Raw genomic sequence first — 13,171 nt, forward strand, 5'->3', positions numbered from 1 at the left:
ATGCAGATTATTAAAAATAGGACAAATATACGATTATTTAGACATTCATAATACTATATATCTTATAGTAATGCAGAATAATAAATACAAAGCAATAAAATGAAAAACTAACACTAACTGCAGGTGTACTGTGATAATATCCTTGTAAAATAAAATTTAAGTGCTTATAGCTCTTTTTTGGCATTAGAGATACTTAAACCATTAACTGTATTATCCATAAAACTACAATATAAACTCTGAAGTAACATAAATATAACATTTGGGTTTATTTTGTAAGGATAAATCATACAGTGATTTTGGATGATCCATTTGATGACCCCCCTGATTTATTGATTCCTGATCGATCACCGGAACCCACAAGGGAACAACTAGATGTAAGTAGAACCCTCTTGGGATTAAATATACATGCATATTAATGCTTTGCATGGATTTATCTCTTTAGTTTATTAAAATTTACTTCTTAAGACTGTTTCCTTGCTCTATTAGTTGCTATAGAAAAAACGAGTTCTTTTATCTTATCCACAGAGATATTAAATTTTTTTTCAGTGATATTAATTTTTGTAGCCATCTTTTCAGCACACTGATTTACATTCTTCAGTTTTCATTTTACCAGAACAGCCTTAGCTCTATAAGCTTATGTGAACACCCGGGGAGAAATGTCTTTTTTGTACTTTCAAGGTTGAATTAAACTGTTCTCTTGTAGGGGGATTTTTTTACCTGGGGATAATCTGGAGCTAGTCTAAAACAAAGCACTTTTTGTGAAACAAGGCAGTCTCTCTCTCTAAATACACACACACACACACACACACACACAATTAATTAAAAAATTTTTTTCAAAACCATTTTATTGGGAGTTAGTACAGATATATCATTACATCATTCAATCACATCAAGCAATATTGTACAATTGCCATCCCCCAGATATTTGAAGGTATGAATTATTGCTATGAGGCATTCCCAAAGCTGAATCAGTTTTTATGTCAGGTTTAAATTTTAAGTTTTTTGTCTTCTGCATTCAGCACTTAATTATACACCAACCAATTTGTATACATGTTCATTTTTATTATGTAGCAAACTAGAAGTTCTATCTGGCTAATATTATAGAATTAATTTTAATCAGTTTTCACACATTCGTAAATTTCTTTCAGTTAATATTTTAACATTTTTGATGGAACTAAGAATAAAGCATAATGCCTTCCATGGTTTTCAGATTTTTTTATTCCATATATGTGTGTGTATGTGTGTGTGTGTGTATGAATATATACATACTTTTTACCTTACAGAGTGGTCGAATAGGAGCAGATGAAGAAATTGATGATTTCAAAGGAAGGTCAGCTGAAGAAGTAGAAGAAATAAAAGCAGAAAAAGAGGCCAAAACTCAAGCTATTCTTTTAGAAATGGTAAGATCATTACCTTTGCTCAAATAGTTGTTATGCATTATAGCTAATATGTACCGTGATGGATTTGTCTGTTTCTGGCCAAACCCTTTCTAGTCTTAATGTATTAAAATTTTAGAATTATTTCCTGGATTAAATTAAATGCATGTCAAATAAGTACATTTGGTTTTACTGTCAGTATTGTGTTAAGTACCTTTTTAAAAAATGAGAAGTGAATATTTAACTTAAGAATGTTAGTGAATCTTAAAAAAAGGAACTAACATCTCTGTTCTGCTTTCACATGGAACTCTGTCAAGATACCCTGCATTGCTGTTGGGTGCCTCGCTGATGTCACATTATAGTAAAACTGGGTTTCCATCTTAAAAAATAAAATGTTAGTGAAATGTCAATCATTTATTTCAGTTTGCTTTTAGAGAGTGTTTATTAGATTGAGTTTTGCATATACTAAGAAATAATTGTTCATTCTACTACTAAGGTATTGGGATTAATTAGTAGGATAGTAGTCATAGAATAAAATAAACATGGGTAGAAACTCTAAAATTATATTCTTATTCTATATTCCTAACAGTATGAAGTCATTTGGGGATTCAGTACATTATTCCATGCAGTTTTCCTATTATTTTTGTGGAGTGTGCATACCAATCACATCGATACAGTGATATACTGATGGCCTCAAACATAGAACTGATTGAGATGGTGGTGCAGAACTGGCCAGTAATTTGTTCTGTTGTACCCGGACCACTCTGAATTAGAACTGGCTTGATGACACAACAGTGCATAGTAGTCTTTGGGTGGTGCAAATTATCAAGTAGTCAGCTACTAGTCAAAAAGTTCAGTTTGAACCCACCTAGGAGACCTTGGAAGCCAGGCCTGATGGTCTTCTGAAAGATCACACCTTTAGAAACTAAAGGAGCAGTTTTACTCTGTACACACTTAGTCACCATGAGTTGGAATCTACTTGATGACAACTAACAAAAATCATATATTAGATTTTCAAAAACTATTTGAATAAATGGATAACAAATAAAATTTTTATTATCTTTATTTTATATGGTAGAACTTTCAGAACTGTAATCTCTTTTAAAAACATGTTAGTATTACCACTCTGAATGAATAGATATTAAAACCTGACCCTTTAATACAATTCCTCATGTTGTGATAACCCCCCAACCATAAAATTATTTTCGTTGCTACTTCATAACTGTAATTTTGCTACTGCTGTGAATCGGGCAATTCCTGTGAAAGGGTCATTCCACCCCCAAAGGGGTTGCGACCCAAATGGGAGCCCTGGTGGTGCAGTGGTTACACAGTGGGCTGCTAAGTTACGGTGACCAGATTTTAACATTGGTAAAGTGGGACAAAAGCGGGACACCATTGATAAAGCTCATATCCTGGCAAAATAGCCACATGGCAGCCGAAAACCCATATACCCTAGCGTGTAGTGCATTTTTTCAAAAAATCAGGACTTTTAAAAAACGCTGTGGGATGCGGGGAAAAATTGTTAAAAATCGGAACTGTCCCGCCAAAAGCGGGATATGGACATCTGGTCACCTTATGCTAACTGCAAAGTCAGCAGTTCAGAACCATCAGCCACTTGATGGGAGAAAGACTAGGCTTTTACTTCTTAAGGAGTTACAGTCTCAGAAACTCACAAGGGCAGTTAGTTCTACCTTGTCCTGTAGGGTTGCTATGAGTTGCATCGACTTTGATGGCAGTGAGTTCTTGGTGTTACTTAGATTCCTTTGATATGGATTACAACTCAATATAAAGAAAATTCAAATCCTCACAAGTAGACCAATAGCATCATGATAAGAGGAGGAAAGAGTGGTGCTGTCAAGGGTCTCATTTGACTTTGATTCATAATCAGTGCCCATGAAAGCAGCAGTCAAGAAGTCAAACAACGTATTACATTGGGAAAATCTGTTGTACCTCTTTAAAGTGTTAGAGAACAAAGATGTTACTTTGAGGACTAAGGTGTGACAGACTCAAGTCATGGTCTTTTTAATCAACTTGTATATGAAATCTGGACAGTGAGTAAGAAGACTGGAGGAATATTAATTTTGAATTATGGTCCTAGTGAAGAATATTGACTATATCATGACTTTCAGAAGAACAAGCCAATCTGTTTTGGAATAAATACAGCCAGATTGTTCTTTAGAAAGGAGGATGGTAGAACTCTGCCCCTTGTTCTTTGTATATGTTATCTGGAGTGATCAGTCTCTGGACAAGGACGTCATGCTTGGTAAAGTATGATGACAGCTAGAAAGAGGAAGATCCTTATGGAGATAGATTGACACAATGGAAGGATGGAAGGGTAGATTGACACAATGGAAGGATGGATGACATAATGAAACAATGGGCGCAAGCCTAACAGTTGTCAGGATGGCACAGGATTGAGCGATGTTTTGCTCTGTTGTACATAGGGTCACCATGAGTCAAAGCTGACTCAATAGTACTTATTTCTTGAATACTTGCTGGGGAAAGAAATCCTTGAAAATGCTCATTTCAAGGAGCATGTTCTAGACCTGAGGTCATTGACCCAGAATGACTTACATTAAGACAAATTCTATTAAGAGTAATTGATGTAAAAAAATGCTTTGGGTAGAAAGAATAAGTAACTTATAAGAACATCAGACTTTGACACAAACGCTTTATACCAGAAGAAAGTGAGCTAACATTTTTAAAACTTTTTGCTTCAGATAATTTCCAACTTAATTAAAAAATAAAGTATAGACTTCTATATACCTTTTACCCAGAGTCACTAATTTTGAACATTTTGCTCAAAATGCACACTATATGTGCACAATATATGCACACATACACACATGTCATTTTTTCTGGGTCATTTGAAACTAAGTTACATATATTCAGTATGTATGTATATCAGTGTGTATTTACCTTCTACATCAATGTGTATTTCCTAAGAGCAACAATATTATCTTACATTTTCACACAATAGTCATCAAAATCAGGAAATTTAACATTGCCAGAAATTACAGTACATATTCCATTTTATCAGTTTGAATAATATTCTTTTTGAAATCTTTTTTATTGGGAGCTCTTAACATATATCACAACAATCCATACTTCAATAGATCAAGCATCATTGTACAATTGCTGCCACCATCATTTTCAAAACATTTTTTTCTTGAACTCTGATATCTGATATCGGTTCCCCTTTATCCCCTCCCTCCCCTCCCTTCCCTGCTCTCCCCTCCCCCAATGAAGTCTTATTACTATATTATATATTATTATTATTATTTTGCTGTATGTTACACCCAAATAATATTATAACTTTTGCTTCCTTCAGTTTTAAACCCAGCCCATTTTCTGTCACATATATTGCATTTAGTTGTCATGTCTCTTTAGTAGTCTTTAATCCGGAAAAGTTCCTTAACTTATGTTTATCTTTCATGACAACTTGAAGAATTCAAGTCATTTATTTTATAAAGTATTCCTCAGTTTGAGTTGGTCTACTATTGCCTCTTGATTAAATTCAAGGTTTCCATCCCTACCCAGGATACCACTTCAGGGATGTTGTGTCCTTCTCACATGTTACAGCTGGAGGTGTGCAGTAACCATCTGCCCTCATGGCAAGACGCTCATTTTAATCACTTACTTGGTCAAGGTGATCCACTGACTGCTGTCTCCATTGCAGAGTTTCTGTTTTCCCTGGCAGCTTATAAGCAAGCTAAAAGCGTTTTAAAACCTGTGCAGATAGCTTATTTTTAGTAAACGTTCACTCTAGATTTCTCATTCATTCATTTCCTCTTGCCTGATCAAATCTTGACTTTGATTCGTACAAAGTGGTGATTTTCCAACTCTACCATATTCATCAGCCCATTCTCCTTTGCAGAGCCCCTCTCCTTTCTTCGGTTTGTTCATGATTAGAATGGATTCCTGGATTTTCCCTTCAAGTAAAGGGTTACATAATACTTGACTGTCTTTGTTTGTGTGCTCAAATGTCCAAGATTTGGCCAGTAGAAATGCTTCCAAGCTGGATCCTGTGTTCTTTTAAGTCTCATTAATTAACAGATTTTATCTTTTGTTTTCTAAGAACATGCTTCTCTTACTTTGTGTGTAATATGATAATTCAACTGGTATTTTGCAGTGTTAGCTTTTCATAGTTGTTGCACCTATTTTAAAGTTAGATTTGACTACAGTAAGTTATTTAATTCATTGACTTTTTCTCATGCCTCTTAAATTTGATATTTCTCTCCCTGTAGGTGTCTTTTGGGGATTTTTACTGATTTACTTACCTTATGTGTTCTTATACTTACTTTTGGACATTGATTATTGTTACCTTTTGATAGACTTTTGAAAGGCTGAAATCATGCTGATTTTGTTATTGTTTGCTTTTAACCGTATTTGATTTTCACGTTTTTTTTTTTAACATGTTTATACAAAAGGAGACAATGATAATCTTATCAGAAACTATCTCTTAGAGTTTTTGAATATATATGTACAGTACAGTCTGTAGAAAAGAATATTGCTGATCCAGCTAAAGGTTCATGAGAAAATACACTTCTCATACAATCAGGACCATCGTCATTGTTCTGTTTCACTGTTACGTTACCTCACTAGTATGCTTTCCTCAATGTTGTTATTAACTGAAGTTGATTTAACTTTGGTTGAAGTAGACAGTGATGTCAAGGGAGAGAAAACAAAGTTAGAACCAATATATAGTAATTGTTGCTGTTTCGTCTGAATAAAAATGTGGAAAGAACTGGGCTTTATTAGTTCCAAAAGATTACATTCGGTTAGGTAATAGTAGATTTAGTTATATAGGGCTGAGCAAGAGGAAAGCAAGAAAACAAGGTATTCATCATCTCTGCTGATAGAATCAGAGGGATGATGGGGTGAGGGGATATTTCCATGTTTAAACTAGGTGGTGCATTACAAAAGTGTTTATACTCATACTTCATCACTTAGATTCACTTTACATAAATTCTTCTCCTTTATTATAATATGTCAAATCATAAAAAGACCAAAAAACAACTTTCTGCTATTGAGTCAGTGCTGATTCATAGCAACCTCTTATGGGTTTTTGATAATATAACTTTATGGGAGTAGAAAGCCCAGTCTTTTCCCCATGGAGATGCTGGTGAATTTGAATTGTCGACCTGTAGATTTCAGCCCAACGCATAAACATAAAAAGAAAATAGGGATAAAATGGGGGACTTTGAAGCCAGTTAGGTCTGGGTTCAAACCCCAGTTCCACTGCTTTACCCACTGTGTGGCCTTCCAGGTCGTTACTTTATTTACCTTTTTGAATTTCACTTTCTTTATTTTTAAATTACAAACAGCAAGGTTCTAAATGTTAGCTGTAATGTATTTCAAGTGCCAAGCAGTGTTCACACAGAGCAAATGTTAGATGAAGATCAGCTATTTTCATGCTATTACCAGGAACAGTATATAGTTTTAAGTTTTGAAATCTTACTCAGATTTATCTTCCTGAACCTGCGGTTTACATAGTGTCAATTTAGATATTTTTAGGGACATTGGCATTGTGGGCTTCGATAAGGTATTTAGAATGGAAACAGAATGTTTTATGTTCTTATTTGTAATCTAGGTGGGAGACCTACCTGATGCTGATATTAAACCTCCAGAAAATGTGTTATTTGTATGTAAATTGAATCCAGTGACCACAGATGAGGACCTGGAGATAATATTCTCAAGATTTGGACCCATCAGAAGGTAATTACTCCCTAGAATTAGTGAAAAGCTTAGAAAAATAAGTACAAATTGGTCCTTGTGTAACATTTTTGATCAGCTTGTGAATGCTAGGTGGGTTTTGTGTTGGTGAATTTTCTATATGTGAGCCTTTGGACCATTGGAAGAAAAATCTGTGTGTGTGTATATGTTTGTATATTTCTTTGTGTGACTATAGGAGCCTGATGGTATAGAGATTATGCATTGGGCTGCTAAGTTCAAGGTCAAGGTCAACAGTTCGAAACCACCAGCCACTCCTTAAGCGAAAGATAAAGATTTCTATTCCTGTAAAGAGTTACAGTCTTAGAAACCCATAGGGGCAGTTCTGTCCTGTTCTATAGTGTCGCTGTGAGTCGGAATCGCCTTGATGCAATGAGTTTAGTGAGTCTATGTGTGACTGCTTATAAGTGATTCTACCACATCCACTGAAAAAATTTCCCTAGAAAACAAGAAATGAAAGGATCAATTTCAGCATAGTTTTATCATAGTCTTAGTAAACTTTTGTAATATTTAAAATGTTTATCACATTTAGCATCTTCCTAGAATGATCAATCTATATGAAAATTAATTAGAAGATCAGTTTTATAAAATTTTTCTTTTGGCCTATTTTTCTTGTATTATTAATGCAAAAATTCACAAAGGTAATGGTTCTGTGAGAAAAGGAATATTGTGTAATTGGTGGAACAGTATTATTTTGTTTTTAGAATTTTCTTTCATGTTTTTAAAATGAGACTTATGATACATTGAGGAAGGGATAAGCCAAATGCTTTCAACTCTAGCCTATTGGCCCTGTCACTTGGTTATTAAACTACTGTATATACACGAGTATAAGCCAACCTGAAAATCAGCCAAGGCACCTAATTTTACCACAAAAACTGCATTAAAAAAGTGCTGAAAAACAGCTTGTACTCGAGTATATATGGTAGTTTGGTTCTGTGTTACAGAAACTTCAAAAGCCTTGATGGCACCATGGTTAAGTGCTTGGCTGGTCCTGGAAGGTTGGTGGTTGGGATGTACCAGCTGCTCCCTGGGGGAAAGATGTGGCAATCTGCTTCTATAGAGATGACAAACCTGGGAGCACTATGAGACAGTTCTGTTCTATCTCATGAGGTCGCTATTAGCTTGAATTGACTTGGCAGCAATAGGCTTAATAACTTTACATACAGGGTTTAATTTTAGTTTGGTTTACACTAAAATTAAAAATTTCTAAAGCATAAACTTACTACGAGTTATATATGTATGAATGTGCATAAATTGTTCTGTAGTAATATTAGATATTCTATAATTTATTTTCATTAGAAATAGAATATGATTTAAAAATTTTTTAAAGTAAGTTTCACTATGAGTTGGAATCAACTTGACAAAGGTAAGGTTTTGGTTTTTGAAGCAAATTTACTTTTGCTAAAGGACAATTAAGTATAAGGGGGTTTCAAAGTGCTCATGGAGAAATTCCATTATCTCTTATCTAATTCCATTTTTCTATGAACTTTTGAAGACTTTCAGATTTTAATTTTATTCTCTTCAATGCTTAGGAATGAAGGACTGTAACTTTAGATAGGACATGTAGAATAGAAACTAGATGATTAATAATGATCTTTTTCTCAAGAAACACATTGTTCTGGAAGAAATAGTTTTGAGTTTAACTTTGCTTTTTAATAATTACCTTATATTGTTATCCACTTGCGAAGAGTGAGAATAAATGCTTTCACTTTTTAAAAGTCACTTTTTTGAAAAAAACTCTTGCAGTTGTGAAGTTATCCGGGATTGGAAGACAGGAGAATCTCTCTGTTACGCGTTTATTGAATTTGAAAAGGTATGTCATGCCATAGGTGGATGAAGTTTTGTATTAATTTTGTTCATATATCACATTAAAATGTGGGAAATTAAATAAAAACCCCCAGCCTCTAAGATTGGAAGATTAGCTTGCCATTTCTGGGTGGGGAAAATGGTCCACGACTTTCATAAAGATTACAGCTAAGAAAACCCTCTGGAGCCAGCTCTTCTTGGTAGCACATGGGTGGCATGAGTCACAATACACCAGACAGCATTCAGTACCTCTCGATGTTAATGTATGAGCCTTTGCTCCAGGTTTAGAAGCAGGCTGCAGGAATGTATCTTTTAACTCTCAAGTTTTAGATAAAGTCCTTCACATTCTAGTAAAGATTTTCATATTATTTGGGTAGAGTTGTAGGGAAGTAATAGAGAGCCAGGCTGCATGTTAAGATCGAGATAGTAAGCTGAACTCTGTCACTGACTGGCTGCTGTATGATGATTGGCATGGATCTTCTTTCTAGGCTTGCCTTATATATAAAGCATGAGCATTAGATTAATCAGTTCTTCTCATCTCTGTAATAAAGATAACTAGTGAGTGCTTGACTTGCAGCAACCGTAGAGAATAATGATAGCAGTAATGCTGCTCATATACAGACTCAAAGCCAAGCATTATTGTGCTTCCTTACAGTTAATCTTAACAATTCTATGAGATGATACTATCGTCCTTTTCTGAAAAAGCAAACTGACAAATTGATAATGTGACTTGTTCATAATCATTCAGCCAGTGAGTATCATAGCTAGGGTCTGACTGATATTTATTATGCTCACTCTGTTGTGCTATGGACTGGTATGTGTCCAATAGTAGCTTATTGCAAGTTGTTACTTTAAAGCATTTATTGAATAACTTCTGTATTTAAGGCAGTGAGATAAGTCTTAGGAATACAAAATTAATAGGGCAGGTTTGAAGAAGGCAGACATAGCAAATTATACCTAGATGCAATGTCAGATGCACAGTGATAATATTACATACTACATTGGTGCCAACAGAAGAAAATCCTTATTTTTGGTTTTCTATAAAAACTTTTTGTGGACTTCACATGGTCATTCCATCTTTGAAACTTTACTTGCTCAGGGTATGGTTTCATTTCATTTTTAGCATCTAGATTAACAACTGCCCATGTTTCTCCATCTTCTACAGCAGTGGTTCTCAACCTTCCTAATGCCGCAACCCTTTCATACAGTTCCTCATGTAGTGACCCAACCTTAAAATTATTTTCGTTGCTACTTCATAACTATAATTTTGCTACTGTTATGAATCATAATGTAAATAGCTGATGTATTTTCATTGTTACACATTGAACATAATTAAAGCATAGTGATTAAAGCATTAATTAAAGCATTTACCCAGTAATTATAATTCATGAGGTGTCATTTTACCTCCAATACTACTTCTTTCAACACAGCAGCTGCTTTCTACACAGTAGCTGCTCTCTACACATGTGTGACTGGTCTGCACAGTACATTATGGTTGCCAACCCTGTATTTGTACAGGGTGTATGTGATGGGTTTGGAGCGATGATGTCATCATGCCAGGTACTCGTCTGTGCGTGTATGTGCATGTGGGCAGACCCTCCTGGAGACGCATAGAGGAGCGACATCTGGAGCCCTAAGACCATGGACATACGTTTTTTCTGATGGTCTTAGGCGACCCGTGAAAGGGTTGTTCAACCTCCAAAGAAGTCACGACACAGGTTGAGAATCAATGTTCTACAGCAAAGTATATAGCTCAGTTCAACTGTAGAGCAGAGGGGGATTATAGAATTTATAAATTCTTTATAATGTTTCAATATTTAAGTTGCTGAGCTAGATCTTTTGTAGTCTTTTTCATCTCTTGAAATTTAGATCAAGCTATATTATTCTGCTTCATAATTCTGATAGGTGTTAGTACCAGCCTCTTTGTAAATTTTTATCATTGACTCTTGCGATCCAAATTAAAACAAAAACAGAGACAAGCACAGTTAAATAAAATATATAAAGAAACTATTCAAGGCATAACTGAGCAGCTTGATTACTTATCACAAAGTTAATATGCTTGTGTCCATTACTACACTCCCTTCTCCCCATAATTACCAGTACCCTGGAGGCCGTTCCTGTGTACCAATCCCTTGTAGCATTAGAGTCATTTGGCCTCTTTTAAATTTGATAAAAATTCAAGCACAATTACAAATATATATAAAACCCAAGGAATGTTTTATTAGAGATCATCTTCTGAAGTATCCATGTGCAATCATATAACGTCTTAAGATTTGCTTTAAAGAACTACAGTAAGAAAAAAACCACGAGATATGTGTGGGAAAATAAAATAACAAAAAAATTCAAGCACAGAGTGTTCTTTTGTATATAGCTTTTTTTCCTCAGTCTTAACATGTGTAAGGTTTATCCATGTTATTGGATATAATGTTTTATAGTATTTATAGTTTTATAGTTTTTATTTATTTTTTGTTAATATTCACTGACCTATAATATGTTATTGTGTGTGTTTGTGTGAGAGACAATTTAGATGTATCTACTGTAAGTGGACATGTGAATAGCTTCCAATATTTGACTGGTATGGTACTATTACCTACTGTAAACAATTTTTGTATGTCTTTTGGTATACATATGTTGTATACATGTATACCAATGTATGTATACATGATAGGGATTCAGAAAGTTTGTTGGATAAATGGAATTAAAAGATAATGGAATTTGTAGAACAGTTGGTCATTCCCTCACAGAAGGGCCCACAAAAGGGATGATGAATTCAGGGTGTGGTGTGGCCCTGATGTGGCACATAACTATCCTCTGGTTCTTTACTATTTCCTCCCTCCTACTATTAAGGTTGCCGATGTCTTACCTCATGAATATTGTTAGACTTATGTGTGTTCATTTGTATAATTAAGATCGTTTGATGCAGGAAAGCCAGGATGGATAACCCTTCAGAAACTAGAGTGAGGAATCCCCAAGGATGTGGGGGAGGGGGCAGGGCTGAGAGCAGTGATGACTATATAAACCCCACTTGAGAGGAGCAAATAACAGGATTGTAGGTGAATGGATATATTGATGGGAGATGGCTAAAATATATATACATACATATATTATAATAGAATAATAATAACAACTATATAACAATAATAATAAGGGTTCCTTGGGGGAAAGGAATGGTGGGGAGGAGGTAAGAGGGAGCTGATATCCAAGAGTTCAAGAGGTAAGAAAATGTTTTGAAATTGATTGTAGTAGTACTTATACAACTATTTTTGATCTAGTTGAATTATGGAATGTTATTATATATGTAAGAGCTCCTAACAAAATGATTAAAATAAATACATAATGGAATTTCCCCACACACTTTTTGAAGCCACTACTATGCATTTCTGTTGAGTATGTAAACTAGTAGTCATTCCTGGGTCCTGGGATGGATGTGGTTCTAGTAGTGAATTCCTATCAGTTTCCCCAAGTGGTTATACTAATTTCACTTGATTAGTAGCATGTGGTAGAGCCCTGGTGGTGTGGTAGTTCAGTATTTTGCTGTTAACTGAAAGAAAGGTGGGTGGTTCAAATCCCTTAGCTTCTGAGTCCTATAGTGTTGCTTTGAGTTGGACTCGACTGAACAGTACACTCGGAACAGCAGCATGTGGGACTCTCCCATTCCATCTCTACCAGCTTTGGGGATGGCCAGTCACTTTCATTGGATCCATTCTCGTAGTAGTATCTTGTGGTTTTGTTTTGTATTGCCCAGGCTGAGCTCCTTTCCTATGAGGGAGCATCAAAAATTTTGTGGAAAAATTCCATTATTTGTTATTAATTTATTTTATTGTGAGTTAGTGCAGATCATCAGACTTACGTACATATTTTGTTTCAACTCATCCATTGCAATGCTCTCAGTGATTACCCATCGATTGTCCATCTTTCTCTTGCCTTTCCTGTTTCCATTCTCCTTCTGCCTCCAAACTTTGTTTTTGAGTAAAGGTTTTCTTTTTTATCTTAAATGGCTGATTTTTCTATCATAAGGGGGAGTTCATTTCCAGATCTGAAGGGTGACCTAGGGCACTGGTGTTGGGGGGTCCCACTAGTCTACCTGACCAGTAAGCTTGGTCTCCCTTATGGTTTTGAGTTTTGTTTCACAGAGTTTTTGTTTCCCTTATCTTTTCATTCCATTTTTCCATGAATTTTTTTGGCCCCTCTACTGTGTTTACTGCCACTTGAATGTTCTTTTCTCTGAAGTACCTGTTGAAGACTTGCCCACTGAG

General features: G+C 35.1%; 1 protein-coding gene across 1 annotated transcript in view; it reads left to right on the plus strand.

Annotated features, from left to right (window-relative positions):
• PPIL4 (peptidylprolyl isomerase like 4) overlaps positions 1 to 13,171 on the plus strand; it is a 41,149-nt gene that overhangs the window by 10,652 nt on the left and 17,326 nt on the right. The window contains exons 6-9 of the mRNA XM_004701955.2: positions 278 to 374; positions 1,284 to 1,400; positions 6,970 to 7,094; positions 8,856 to 8,922. Coding sequence (XP_004702012.1) covers positions 278 to 374; positions 1,284 to 1,400; positions 6,970 to 7,094; positions 8,856 to 8,922 — 406 coding nt within the window. The remainder of the gene's footprint in view (positions 1 to 277; positions 375 to 1,283; positions 1,401 to 6,969; positions 7,095 to 8,855; positions 8,923 to 13,171) is intronic.

The sequence above is a fragment of the Echinops telfairi genome, unplaced genomic scaffold (assembly GCF_000313985.2).
Source record: "Echinops telfairi isolate 266 unplaced genomic scaffold, ASM31398v2 ScPeMD7_3533;HRSCAF=4204_0, whole genome shotgun sequence".
Lineage (NCBI taxonomy): Eukaryota > Metazoa > Chordata > Mammalia > Afrosoricida > Tenrecidae > Echinops > Echinops telfairi.